The sequence below is a fragment of the Nicotiana tomentosiformis genome, chromosome 2 (genome assembly GCF_000390325.3).
Source record: "Nicotiana tomentosiformis chromosome 2, ASM39032v3, whole genome shotgun sequence".
In the NCBI taxonomy this organism is placed as follows: Eukaryota; Viridiplantae; Streptophyta; class Magnoliopsida; order Solanales; family Solanaceae; genus Nicotiana; species Nicotiana tomentosiformis.
In genome coordinates this window covers 140,289,066-140,304,655 of record NC_090813.1, presented here as the reverse complement: position 1 = coordinate 140,304,655, position 15,590 = coordinate 140,289,066, and the positions used below count along the sequence as shown (strand labels likewise).

Below are 15,590 nucleotides of genomic sequence, written 5' to 3'. Positions count from 1 at the left end.
CACGAATGACAATATCTTTCTTCATTCCCCGCCACTAATATTACTGGTTCAAATCTCGGTACATTTTTGTAACACCTAGGTGAATGGAATAGCGCAAACTTTAAGCCTCCCCAAGGATCAAATCTCTTAACCCATCAACATTCGGAACAAAAATCCATCCTTGAAGCCACATAACACCATCATCTCCAATCACAATCTCCTTGGCACCACCTCGTTGCATCGTGTCTTTCAATACCAACAAGTGAGGATCATCAAACTGGTGAGCCTTGATACGCTCAAACAATGATGATTGTGCCACAACACAAGCAAGAACCCAGCTAGGGTTCGAAACATCCAATCTCACTTACCAATTGGCCAAACCCTGAACATGTATGGCTAGTGGCCTCTCTACTGCCGGTAAATATGCTAAACTGCCCATGCTCTCAACCTTCCTACCCAAAGCATTGGCCATTATATTGGCCTTCCCTGGATGATTTAATATGGTGATATCATAGTCTTTCAGCAACTCTAACCATCTCTACTGTCACAAGTTAAGGTCCTTCTATTTGAACAGGTGCTGGAGACTTTGATGGTCTGTATAGACCTCACATGGAACACCGTATAGATAGTGCCTCCAAATTTGCAGCGCGTGAACAATGGCTGCCAACTCCAAATCATGCACGAGATAATTCTTCTCATTAACCTTCAACTGACGAGACGCGTAGGCAACCACCCGAACGTTATGCATCAATACCGCTCCAAGCCCAATACGTAATGCATCACAATACATAGTGTAAGATCACGAAGGAATCCAGATAAGGCAGTAACACCTTGTTCATCAAATCTATAAAGTTTGTTGGGGCATTAGTCAAGCCAAATGGCATCACCAAGAACTCGCAGTGACCATACCGATTTTGAAAAGCTATCTAAGGGACATTTGATGCCCCAATCTTTACCTGATGATAGCCAGATCTTAAATCAATCTTAGAAAACACCTTGGCACCCTGAAGCTGGTCAGATACGTCATTAATACTTGGAAATGAATATTTGTTCTTGATAGTGACCTTGATCAACTGCCGATAATCTATGCACATCCTCATCGATCCGTCCTTCTTTTTCACAAACAATATCGATGCACCCTAAGGAGAGACACTAGGTTTAATGAATCCCTTGTCAAACAAATCTTGCAACTGCTCTTTCAATTCCTTCAATCCAACTAGGGTCATACGGTATTGTAGAATATAAATGGGTTGAGTGCACGGAACCAAGTCAATGCAAAACTCGATATCTCTAATGTGTTGCATGCCCGGCAAGTCTATAGGAAATACTTTTGGGAACTCACATACAACCGGAGCTGAATCCATGGAAGGAACCTCCACACAAGAATCATGGAAATAAGCCAAATACGCACAAAAACCCCTTCTCGATTACACGCCAAGCCTTTACATATGAAATGACCCTGCTAGTGGAGTGACCAAGAGTCCCTCTCCACTCTAATCGAGGCAACCCCGACATAGCTAACATCACAGTTTTGGTGTGATAATCCAGGATAGTGTGATACAGTGACAACCAATCAATGCCCAAAATCATATCAACATCCACCATATCAAGTAGTAGAAGCTCAACCCTAGTCTCATAGCTCCCGATAGTTACCCAACAGGAATGGTAGACCCGATCCACCATAATAGAATCTCTAACGGGTGTAGACATATAAATAGAAGAACTCAAAGAATCATGAGACAGAACCAAATATGAAGCAAAATAGGATGACGCATATGAATAAGTGGAACCCGAATAAAAAAATTGATGCATCTATATTGCAAACCGGAACAATACCTGTGATGACCGAATCAGACAACTCCACCTCAGGTCTAGCTGGAAATGCGTAGAAACGAGGCTAAGCCCCACTAATTTGAATTCCACCTCTGGGACGACTTCTCCCTAGCTGACTTCCACCTTTAATGGCCTGACCACTTATTACGCCCTACACTTTTCCTCACACATAAAGAAAAATATGGGTATTTTTTGTTTCTAGCACAGCCAATAGACCGGCAACACATACATGGAAAAGGGGATTATGCATCTTCATTAGACTGATACCAGTTGTCCCACCGGGTGCTATAATCGGGGCAGGCCGACCCGTTTTGCATGTGGAGGCGCCGGAATTTCCTAGATTGGGTATAAAAAGTAGTGCAACTCTCTTCTTTTTCATTCTGGAATAAATCACCCACTTCAGTTCACCCAAAATACTCTCAAATCCCCTTGAGAATTCCTAAGCGGTCTAAGGCTAAATTAGAGGCAACCCTGGTAGGATTTAGCGTGATGAAGCTTGAGATCATCACTGTGATATATGTTATCTTGTTATATTGATCCTTGGAGATTCATTAGAGGCAGAGTTAATCACTACAAAAGTATAAGAACTCAAAATGGGTAGATAATTCTTCAAACAAGGTATGTAAGGCAATCTTCTTTCTTGACACGGATTGATTTAAACATATCGTTCTATTTGTCCCTTGTGATGTAAACCTAAATTGGTCCAAATACTTCTTGACACACTGTTCATATTCATGTATGTTCTTCCCCGGTGGCATGTCTTGCCCAGTTTAAGATGTCTTCGAATAATATCATAAGGCTGTGAAACGTCATTCATTCTGACTCTAACTTTGATGTCCTCTATAATTGAATTTGCATTATACTTTCATATATATGTATTTATTTAAGTTAATCAGGCCATGTGGGACCAGATACTGAATAATGTATTAAACGTTACAGTCGGGTCTCTAATAAGACCGGGTATGAAATGATGAGTTAGTTAAACATTACCGAGCCCGATGAGGTCGGGTATGAATAATGTTCTATGTGGTATCATTGAGCCAAATGAGGTCGGGTATGGAATAACGTGTTAATGTGATATCACTGAATTCACTTGAGACTGAGCACAACTGAAACCTCTGAGGCCGGGTACGAAGTGATGAAAGCATAAGACATTACGGAGTCCTCCTCGATGACGAGTATGATATGACATGATATGCCCAAAAGAGCAGCTGAATGATACTATAATGTATATTTAATGCATATTCCCAATGAGTGGCTTCACTTTGTAATTACAACACTTGCACGCACATACGATCCACACTTTTCGCAGGGTATGGCCCCGGTGTCTTGTATTCGGTATTCAGGTTGAAGTTGTGTACTCATACCTCTTATGTTATGTTTTCGGTTTACATGTACATTATCGACTTACATACTCGGTACACTTTTGTACTGATGCCATTTTCTTTTGGGCGTTGTATTCATACCCATAGGTACAGATAGGCCGGTGACGTCCCTCCCTAGTAGGGGGCTCATATCAGCAGTTGGTTGTGGCACTCCACTGCTTCGGAGTAGCTGTTCAGAAGTCGATAGGTACTGAAGTGTGTGTTCCAGCTATTTTGGGTATGGTGGGGCCCTATACCGACCCAGTTGTATGTATGTGTTATATTTTGACACTCTTAGGGCTCGTTTGGTACGAGGGATAACTAACCCGAAATTAAATTTGAGATGAGTTTATCCCATATTTGGTTGGGATAAAATCGTGGTATAACTAATCCCGATATTAGTTATTCCGAGATTGTAGTATTTTTATCCCCATAAAAGGGTGAAATAACTAATCCCGGAATAATTAATCTTGGGATAAGTTATTTTCCAACCTAATGACCCCTTAGAGGCTTGCAGACTAGTGTTCGGATGTATGTGAAAGTTGGTTATGGCATTGTTGGCAAGGATTGTATATATAAATATAATGTTAAGATTTCTTTCACATTCATTTTTTACCTTTTAAAGTCTTGACATCATCGTTGGAGGCCTTGTTGGCCTAAATTTCATGTTGAGGGGGCCTAAGTATAGACGTCGGTTTGCATGGACCTTCGGGCATCGTGTGCCGGTCGCACCTCCCGAGGTTGGGGTATGACAAACTTGGTATCAATACAAGTTTTTCCTAGGGAGATTACAAGTCGTATCTAGTAGAGTCTTTTTTATGGGTATGTTGTGTACCATATTTATAAATAAGAGGCTACAGGATATTTAGGATGGATGCCTTTTTTTATGATCTAGATCGTGCGATAGATCTGAGTCGTAAGTATTCACTTCTAATCATTATCTTGTTTATATTGATAGTGATTCCCACTACAAGACGTTAGGCGGTGGTTCAGAGATTAGGCGATGAGGCAGGGGAGGATACCAGTGGGGTGCCATCTTCCCACATGGATCAACAAGAAATTCACAATGAGGCTAATACTCAAGTTTCGGGGATATCACCACTACCCCCGAAACAACAAAGGGAAACCAATGTACCTCATATTTCTCCCATGGTAGCTCCTGAACAGGATTTAAATATGAAAAGTGTAGTATAGTTTTTAACTCGATTAGTAGCTTCTTAGGCCCAGCGTTAGGCCCCCAGCACTTCAAATAGAACGGTTAGTGCGAGAGTTCGGGATTTCATTAATCTGGAACCCCCGGTATTCATGGGAACAGATCCGAGTGTAGATCCCAACACTTTCTAGATCGGATGCAGTGATCCTTATGAGTTATGCATGCACATATACTGATTTTGTATAGCTTGATTCTTATAGATTGTGGGATGTCGCGGTAGTATGGTATGAAACTTGGGAACGGTCTAGGGGACCTCTTGCACCACCAACAGGATGGAAGAAGTTTTTTGAGGCATTTATGCAGCAATATTTGCATGTTGAGCTTCGTCGAGCCAGGCAAGATAGATTTCCATGGTTGGAGAAAGGTAATATGAGTATTCGTTAGTAGTGCATACAATTTCACTCCTTGGCTAGGTATGCTCCCTCGGTTGTGGCTGACATGAGTGATAGAGTACATCGATTTGTGGGAGGTTTGGGACCACATTTGATTAATGAATGTACTACTACTTCCATTAATCCAACTATAGATATTGCTTGTATTCAAGCCCACGCACATAACTTGGAAGATCGAAAGAGGCAGCAGTGAGCCGTTCAAGAGCATGTCAAGGGCCAATATAAGAGAGCCCGGTACACGGGTGACACAGAAGGACCGCAAGGTGGGTTTAGGTCTACGTTTTCTCAGCATCCATCTTATACGGTGGCTAATGTACCATCACAACCCCAGGACCAACATCGTACTCGGATCACTCATTCCGGTTAGGTCCAGGCCTCCCAGGAATAGTGCTCACAGTACAGTAGGGATTCTTGTAAGATGAAGTCCTTGATGTTGTATTGTACCGATGTGGTAAGAATAATTTTGCGCCATGTTGCCAAGGGTCGGATCTACTTTATTCGTGTGGGAAACCTAGCCACATCATGTGCTTTTGCTCGGTGAGAGGTGGGAGGAGCAGTATGATGGAGCCGACGGGATCTGTAGCAGTTTCTTCCTTATCCGTACGCCCTCATGAGAAAGTCCCGCAAACATCAATTGATAGAGCTAGAGGTAGAGGTGGAGCATCTAGTTCAAGCGGACCATAGAATCGCATTTATGCATTGTCAAGTCGACAGAACCTAGAGTCATCACCGGATGTTGTTACAAGTATATTATTTGTGTACTCCATTAACATGTATTCTTTGATAGATCCAAGTTCCACTTTGTCGTATATTTCTCCGCTTGTTGATAATAAATACGATCAGGATCCCAAATTATTACATCAGCCATTTGAAGTGTCTACACCCGTAGGTGAGCCCGTGATAGTTAGGCGAGTATATCAAAGTTGTGATGTGAAGATTTATGGTTATTATAGCTTAGCTGATTTAAATGAATTAGAAATGATAGAATTTGATGTTACTATGAGCATGGATTGTTTGGCTTCTTGTTATGCTTCTGTGAATTGTCGGGAGAAAGTTGCTTGTTTTAACTTTCTAGGGGAACCAGTTATTGAATTAAAGGGTAATGACGCAACACCAAAGGGAAAGTTCATTTCTTACTTTAAGGCTCGAAGAATGATCTCGAATGGGTGAATCTATTATTTGGTGTGAGTATAAGATACGGAGGCAAAGCCTCCAACCCTCCGATTGGTTCCGATTGTTAACACATTTCCCAATGTATTCACAGATGATCTCCCGGGCATTCCTCTCGAGAGAGAGATCGAGTCTTCCACTGATGTGATTCTCGATATGCAACTGATATCTATTCTCCCGTACAGGATGGCTCCTGCTGAGTTGAAGGAATTAAAAGCCTAGATGAAAGTTCTCTTAGATAAAGGCTTTATCTGACCTAGCACTTCTCCGTATGGGGGCCATTGTTAATTTGTTCATAAAAAAGATGGTTCGTTAAGGATGTGCATTGATTACCAGCAACTAAATAAGGTAACCATTTAAATTAAATATCCGCTTACAAGGATCAACGATTTGTTTGATCAATTGCAAGGCGCTAAGTGCTTTCCGAAGATCGGCCTCAAATCTAGGTATCACCAGTTGAGAATCAAGGAAGAGGATATTCTGAAGATAGCCTTTTGGACTAGATATGGCCATTATGAGTTCCTTGTTATGTCTTTTAGCCTAAGCAATACACCAGTGGCTTTTATGGATCTGATGAACCGGGTTTTCAAACTAATTCTGGATATCTTTGTGTTTGTATTTATAGATGATATCTTGGTATATTCTCGATCAAAAGCAGAGCATGCAAAGCATTTGCGAATGGTATTATGCATGCTTCAAGAACGTAAAATGTACACTAAGTTTTCCAAATGCTAATTTTGGCTAAACTTAGTGGCTTTTCTTGGGCATATAGTATTAGATGAGATCATCAAAGTTGATAATTAGAAGATCGAGGTTGTTAAGAATTGGCCAAGGCCCACAAAACCACGAAGGTGCACATTTTTTTGGATTTAGTTGGTTACTACCGGAGATTTGTAGAAAATTTCTCTTCCATTGCTACCCTATTAATGAAGTCAACGCACAAGGCGACTAGATTTCAGTGGAATAATGATTGTGAATGAAGTTTCTAAGAACTAAAGAATATATTATCCTCAGAACTAGTTTTAGCTCTCCTGAAAGATCCAAGGGTTATGTTATATATTGTGACGCTTTTAGAGTAGGATTGGGTACTGTGTTGATGCAACATGATAAGGTTGTTGCTTTTGCTACGAGACAACTAAGGAAACACGAATAGAACTACCCGACTCATGACTTGGAATTAACTGTTGTTATATTTATTTTGAAAATATGACATCACTATTTGTATGGAGTTTATATCGACATATATACAGATCAGAAGAGTTTGCAATATATATTCAAGTAAAAAGAGTTGAATTTGAAACAACGAAGATGGGTAAATTATTGAAGAATTATGATGTTGATATTCTATACCACCCTTGTTGCACCCTATTTTGCACTAGTCAAAATAAGATTCAACTTGTGGTTTCTCTGTTGTTGATAAAAGAGAGTCGCCACCTAATATTTAAAGGTATACTAGGGTACCTATTTAATTACTAAAATTATATTCTTTATTAGTCTGCTAACCGGTGAGATTATGGGTAAGGGTTCTTGTTCTTCTAAGGGGAAGGTGTCAGGCACCCCTTAAAATTTACCTGAGGTAGATCCATAGGACTTAAACTAGATTTAGAATCAATTATTTATACTATGCCTTAACCAGTACTCTAAGGGTATAGCTTACCATATATTAGGATATAATTTCTACAAAGGGAAGTATGGTTTAAAGGAGATGGACTTAAAGAAAGGTTTTTAGGAAATTAGTATTAATATAGGCTTAAAAAGAAATTTTTGAAAGATGAAAATGTTTGTATAAAATGTAAAAGACGGAAGTTCTTTGTTCCCTAAATCATGGAGGTTTATGTCATTCTATTGTGGTAAAAAGTGTTATACAAATGATTCTAAGATGTACCTTGGTTTTGAAGTAGAAAATCGTTTGAAAAATCTTTTATTTTAGTGTAGCAACACCGTAGTATTTTCGAAATAGCTGATTCCTCTTTTGGAAGATTAAATCGCGACAATTCTAATTTTTTGAAAAGAGAGACGGCTGCCTTTTTAAGTCTTTGGGCTTAAAAAATCCTTAAGAAAAAAGTTAGTAAAGCATGACAAATTAATAACAGTTTATGATTGGCGGATATAAAATTACTTGCTAATTAGACTTCTTTTTAATCTTAAGTTCTTTAGGCTTGCCTAAGTCATTTTATTAATTAAGAGATAATGATAAACACTAAATCCAATATATACTTGTCACATACATAATGAGAAATAACAAACAGGAACGAGCAATGACATATTGCAAGCTAAGGAATGGCGAAGCAATAAATAAAAAGATAAAGGAGAGGAGTGATTCTGGGAGATTTGGGCCTCAAAGGATAGGCCCAGCAGTAGCAAGTGACGAATGAAGGCAAACTTCGAATTTTCTGAATACAGCAATGCTGGATTTGGGCCTGAGTTCCTTAAAAGATCGGCAGACCCAAACAATTGTACATGTTCAAAGAAAAGAGAAAGTCATTAGAGAATAATACTCGATACATGTTCATATAAAAAAACGTGTTAGCAAAATAAGAAGAAACTTGCTAACAGTATCTAAACATTAGAAAGGTCACACTAATATGGTGATTATGTATAGCAAATGATCTACATTGAAACCCTTTTGTTCTCATTAAAGGTCAAAGCCCCTTTTGAATCCCCCGACACTTCAAAGTTCCAAGGGTCTCAAGGCCCAGGGCAATACTTGTGCCGGAGAGAGTATCCCACCCAAGAGTCAAACTCTACTCCCAAATACCCTTAACTACTAACGACTCATTCTTCTCTATAGGTTTAAGTGCCAATGAGTCACTTTCAATGTGAATCAATTACCTTAATACGATACCACAGAAGTATACCCTTCTCTTAATCAAAATAGCATAAGGAACACAAAAGAAAATAATTTTATCTACATAACTATATCTCCAACACTAAGTGAACATATTAAACAGGTCTAAAGGTCAAGGCTTCAAACACATATAGAGGCAATGGTATTAGCATACTACTGTTAAAAACCAAACACTTGAGATCAAGCGCCTTAATTAAGGATAAAATAGTTGCATGATTTAAATTTAAGAAATTCATGAGTATGGATACATTCCATTCATAACCCAACTCTTAAATTCTAGCATGTATATTGGCTAACAGTCCTTATTGAAAACCTATGAGGGTATTAGCAGAGAGATAAGTTAACCACTTTAATTGAGTTCCTTAAAAGGTGATGACAGAGATACCATTACCAATTATCACTTCTAAAGGATATTAACAGGATTATGGACTAACAATTATAATTAGAGCTCCAAAGATATTAGCAAAAGTCACAGACTTATGACCTCAGTTAGAACTTCTAAGAATGTCAACAGGTATGCCAATCCAGAATATCAATAGAGATACAAACTGCTAACCTGATCAGGACCTCTAAAGATTATTGACATGGTCACAAGTTAATGTTCCAGATTAAGGCCTCCAAAAGAGTGTTAAAAAAAATTAAGCTACCAACTTTATTTATTTCTAAAGCCCAAGACATGACTACTTCTTCCTAGGACTTTTTAACTTCATATTGACAAAGCATGATGTTAAACTCTATCAGTAACAATAGGAAGTTCATCTGAAATTCATAAGCTAGGTTTGTCTGGTTCATGGAGGCTTAGTAAACCTCTAAGTACAACAAGAACATGAACATGGTTGTGAAAAGCAAATCAAATGAGTGCAGGATCACCTATACAGGGAATATGAATTCATATTATTTCAAAAAAATAAAAATACCATCATCATTAAGCTAACAGTGTCAACATATAGACTTCAGAAAAAGGGATAGGGATGTTATCACTTTGAAAAAATTGTCAAACAAGTTAAGGGTAGGATTTCAGACATAATGGAGCTTAGTTTTAACAACTTAGGATACCAGAACTTGAATAAGGCCTTGTGACTTAGGTTAGACATGCGATGAACTTCAAAATGTACACAAAGATGGTACGGGAACTTAGTCTGCTCAAATCATGTTCATATAGTGTAGTCAAATAACTACAAGCTCATCAGAGGGTCAATGACCTCTGGAGAATCAAAGAAAAACATGCTAAAGGAGAGGATAAGTTCAAATATCATAAACTAGCATTCTCAAGACAAGACGACAGCCTCACAAACTCACATTTATTTAAGTCTAATTATCAAATAAACTACCGCAAACACAAATGATACTTAAGGCAAAATGACAATGCTTAACAAAAAATCAAGGAAGCCTGAAGACAGTAGATATGAGGATAGCTTAAGAATTATTATATTCGTAAAGTTTAACAACAGATACAGGCCACCAAATACTCATTAGGACTATCACGGTACTATCACTCCAATAACTCATGATTTTTAAAACACATTCAATAAATATATACTGTTAACAAAACATATAAACAATCAAGACATTGATGCATCGCTAACAACTATTCAATAATAGAATGAATCATACTTAACCAAACAAACGAACAAAGAGAGATAAGATTGAAATTTTACTAACCTTTTCTAGGGAATCGGATCAAACAGGAGTTCAATTTAATTGTGTAGGACCCAAAGCTTCAGGCTTGAGCGGTGAAAGAACTCAGAAATGAAAAGAGAACCAGAAATCAGTAAGGAGCCTAAGCTTTTATAAATAAAATCTTAGTGTTGCTTTCTTTTTCTCTTTTTTCCCATCTGTTAGGTGAGAAAATTGAAGGCTCTATTTATAGTGCATTCAATGCTTTAGGGTTTCACATATTCAAATTAAATAGTGGAGAGTGACGATTACCAAGTGATGCAAGCAAAATCGAGTGAAAAATCTAAGAAACATAGGGGAATCGGTGGTAGTTTTTACTTGAGTGGAAAGAGATTGGCCGTTGAAGGCAAATCCGTCGGACAAAGCTCAAAAACCCAGAGGTCACTGCGTTTGACCTCTGGGTACATACTCCTTATGATGAAGCTCTGAAGGGGCTTCATGCATGCTCTGATTTGATGGAGCATAGGCCAGATTGAATGATTTGAAGTTTCACTCTTTAACTAGGGCTTCATATTTGGGATTTTGAATTGTAACGATGGAATTGGAAATGTTCAGGCAGGATTCAGTGATTTTGAGTGATTTCGAGTGACCTTGTACAAATTTGTGCAAGGTTTTTGGAGATTGATGGGCTGACGACTTGAGAGAATATAGAGGAAAAGGGAAACTTAGGGCGGGCGATCAAAGAGGGAATGAATAGGGTTTGAGGTTTCTCAGAGTTTAAAATGGGAGATGGAACGGGAGCCGTTGGATTTGTTGATCAATGGATCTGATTGTTTCGATATTTAGGATTTTAGAAATAATTAAATATGCAAAATTGACGGTCGTTGGATTCTTGTGATCCAACGGTGGAGATAAAATATGACAGAGCTCTAAAAAAATTACTAATGCGGGTTAAAGCTGGTCCGTTGATGATATGATTCAACGGCCTGGATAGTGTGTGTTTGTTTTGTGAGTGAATGGGATTGGCGATGTGGCACGATCTGATTGTCTCAAATGGAGTTGCAAGGATTGCCAACTTGGAATGAAGGGGTTGTTTGGAGTGGATATTTTCGGATTGGGCTCTTGTGTTGGGCCAAAATTAATTGATATGGTAGTCATTATGTGTTTAATTGTGCAATTGCAATTGTAGCCATTTAGTCTTTAGCCTGGTTAAAATTAACTTAATTAAGCTTAATCATTTGCAATAAAATATAGTAAAAATTATAAATATCAAATATACCATTAATTATTTTTTGCGAAATACTTTGTTTTCTAAATTGTCACTAGTTTTGAATTATTAATGTAGTAATCTAATTAATTGAAATTTGAGAAGCAATTTGTTAGATTAATTATAAAACCTCTATGTAAAATTATTTTAACAGTATAATGAGTATATTTGTAATTGTGTAATACTAGGTTAATTTCAAAACTAATACTTAATTAATTTAGTAAAAATATGTAATTATCGCTAGAAAAAAATTTCAAAATATTTACTGTAAAGTATTAAGTATAAATAAACTAATTTTAAAAGGGAGGGTCTAAGGCGGTCTAAGGTTAAATTAGAGGCGAACCTAGTAGAATTTAGCGTGATGAAGCTTGAGATCATCACAGTGATATATGTTATCTTGTTATACTGATCCTTGGAGATTCATTGGAGGCGGAGTTAATCACCACAAAAGTATAAGAACTCAAAAAGGGTAGCTAATTCTTCAAACAATGTATGTAAGGCGATATTCTTTCTTTGGCATGGTTTGACACAAATGTATCCTCCTATTTTTCCCTTATGGTGTAAACCTAAATTGGTCCAAATCCTTCTTGAGATGCTACTTATATTCATATATGTTCTTCCCTGGTGGCATGTCTTGCCCATTTTAAGATGTTTTTGGATAATATCATAAGGCTGTGAAACGTCGTTCACTCTAACTCCAACTTTGATGTCCTTTATAATTGACTTTGCATCATACTTTCATATCTATGCATTTATTTTAGTTAACCAAGCCCCGATACCGATATGATCGGGTACGGAATGATGTATTAAACGTTATAATCCAGTCTTCGATGGACTGGGTATGAAATGATGAGTTAGTTAAATGTTACCGATACCGATGAGGTCGGGTATGAATAATGTGCTATGTGATATCCCCGAGCCCAACTAGGACGGGTATGGAATAACGTGTTAACGTGATATTGCCAAATTCCCTTGAGATAGGGCACAACCCAAACCCCTGAGGGCGGGTACAAAGTGATGAAAGCATGAGACTTTACCGAGTCCTCCTTGAGGCTGGGTATGATATGACATGCTATGCCCGAAAGAGTGGCTGAATAATACTATAATGTATATTTAATGCACTGCCTCAATGAGTGGCTTCACTTTATCTTTATAACACTTCCATACACATACGATCCATGGTTTTCGTATGGTACGCCCCCGGTGGCTTGTCTTCGGTATTCAGGTTGAAGTTTTATACTCATACCTCTTATGTTATGTTTTCGGTTTACATGTAAATTATCAACTTTACATACTCAGTACATATTTCGTACTGACGCCCTTTTTATTTGGGCATTATATTCATACTCGTAGGTACAGATAGTCTCAGTGATGTCCCTCCCTAGTAGGGTGCTCATTTCAGCGGTTGGTTGTTGCACTCCACTGTTCTGGAGTAGCTGTTCAGAAGTCAATAAGTATTGAAGTGTGTGTTCCAGTCATTTTGGATATGGTGGGGCCCTGTCCCAAGTTGTATGTATGCATTATATTTTTACACTCTTAGAGGCTTGAAGACCAGTGTTCGGATGTACGTGAAAGTTGGTTATGGCTTTGTTGGCAATGATCGTATATATAAATATAATGTTAAGATTTCTTCCACTGTCAATTTTTACCATTTTAAGTCTTGACATGATCGTTGGAGGCCATGTTGGCCCAAATTTCATGTCGAAGGGGCCTAAGTACAGACTTCAGTTGCATTAGCTTTCGGGCATCATGTGTTGGTCATACCTCCCGAGGTTGGGGTGTGACACCACCTCCCAGAGTTGCCTGACCCCTGCCTCTACCTGGTTGTGCGGGCAGTGGAGCAACTGGTGCCGCAATCATGGCACGAGTACCCTATTGTGGCATATTGCTCTGATGTCTGGGTCAATACCTCCGGATATGACCCATACCTTCACACTTAAAGCACTCTCTTTGTTGACGTGGATGTTGAATCTGGGACTGACCGTGACAGTATGAATAACCACTATGATAGCTCTGAATCGGTGGTGAAGTTATCGGAGCTGAAGGTGCACTGTAGGCTAGCTATTCAAGACCTCATAGGAACCACGACTGTCCGAAGCACCATGTGATACCTGAAGAGCTGACTGAACCAGCCTAATAGAATGGCCTCTACTAAATGAACACTTGTTTCCAGATGAGGCACCACTGAAACCACCAAAATGACGAGGCCACTTCTCAGATGCCACCTCTCTACCCTGACCACGAATCCTCTCGGTCCACCTAGCGATCTCCATAACTCGAGTGAAAGAAATATCATCCTCAGTCTTTCTGGCCATCTGTAGCCTGATGCCGTAAGTAAGGCCATCTATAAATCTCTCCACCCTCTCCCTCTCAGTAGGGATCAAAATAATTGCATGGCAGGATAAATACACGAATTTGGTCTGATACTTGGTAACGGTCATGTTACCCTGTTGTAGGCGATCAAACTGACTGCGGAGGTCTTCTCTTTGGGTGAAGGGGATGAACTTCTCCAAGAATAGCTGTGAGAATTGAGCCCAAGTAAGAGGAGGTGAACTTGTTGGTCTGCCCCGAACATACTTTTGTCACCTCCTCTTGGTGGAGCCATGCATTTGAAACACTATAAGGTCGACTCCATTGGACTCCACTATACCCTTGTTGTGCAATACCTCATGACAATGCTCCAAGAAATCCTGGGGATCCTCAGAAGGTGTACCACCAAAGTGAATGAGAAACAACATGGTGAACTTGTCCAACCTCTTCAACCGCTTGGACGACATTGTGGGTCTCTCCCCGGACTATGTAGCAATAACAGGCTGAACTGCACCAACTGGCGGAACTGGCGGAGTCTGATACCGGTGAGCCATCTGCTCTGGAGTGTGAGTAGCGGGAGTATGGACTCCTCCCCCATCCTGAGACACGGTTGGTGCCATAGAGAATACATCAGCCTGGGCCACACTCTCCATAAGGCCAACCAGGCAGACTGGGGCATCCTGAAGAATACACCAGCCTGGGCCACACTCTCCATAAGGCCAACCAGGCAGACTAGGGCGTCCTGAAGTACTGGGATAGTAATGAACCCCTCTGGAACCTGAGCTTGGTACAACAGGCTCGGCCGGAACAGGGATCTCCTCCTCCTGCTCGATCTGAGGCTCTGCAACATGTGTTGCGGTGCGTACTCTAGGCTGAGCTCTGCCTCTGGCTCGACCTAGACCCCAGCCTCTACCCCTGGTATTGGTTGTAGCCTGGGGCTCTGGCTCCTGATCAACTGTGGATGTGGTATGTGTCCTTACCATCTGCGAGAGATTAAGAGAAGGATGATTCAACTTCAGCGATAGAATAAAGCCGCACGATAGAGAAAGAAATAAGTGTTATTTCCTAAAGCTTTATAGCCTCTAGAAGATAAGTACAGACGCCTCCGTACCGATCCTCAAGACTCTACTAAGCTTGTTCATGACTCGTGAGACCTTGGTAACCTAATGCTCTGATACCAACTTATCACGACCCGAAATCCCAACCACGGGGTCATGATGGGCCTAGCATCCACTTGCTAGGCAAGCCAACATTAGTTACACAATTATTCATTTTAACAATTTTAAAAGCAGATTAATGAGAAGATAAAGTTGTAGAACTTTAAAATACATAATAAAATCCATACATGTTGTCAAGTCTAAACCCAGCATCTAGTGTCACGAGTACATGAACTGCTAAAAGTACTACAAACAAGGGCTGAAATGAAAATACAATTGTCCGAATGAAATAAACAGTATGAAAGATAAGATGGGGATTTCAGAGTGTGCGAACGCCGAGCAGATCTACCTCAAGTCACCGGATACAGTCCGAGAAAGCCTTTACTGAATGCCATTGGGACCAATACCAGAATCTGTACAAGAAATGCAGAAGTGTAGTA

General features: G+C 39.5%; 1 protein-coding gene across 1 annotated transcript; it reads right to left on the bottom strand.

Annotated features, from left to right (window-relative positions):
* Nucleotides 1-13,740: 13,740 nt before the first annotated feature.
* Nucleotides 13,741-14,460, bottom strand: LOC138905722 (uncharacterized). Its single transcript, XM_070194246.1, has 2 exons — nt 14,350-14,460; nt 13,741-14,202 (listed from the first exon to the last, which is right to left on the bottom strand). The coding sequence occupies exons 1-2, from the start codon at nt 14,458-14,460 to the stop codon at nt 13,741-13,743; spliced, it is 573 nt and encodes a 190-aa protein (XP_070050347.1).
* Nucleotides 14,461-15,590: the final 1,130 nt, after the last annotated feature.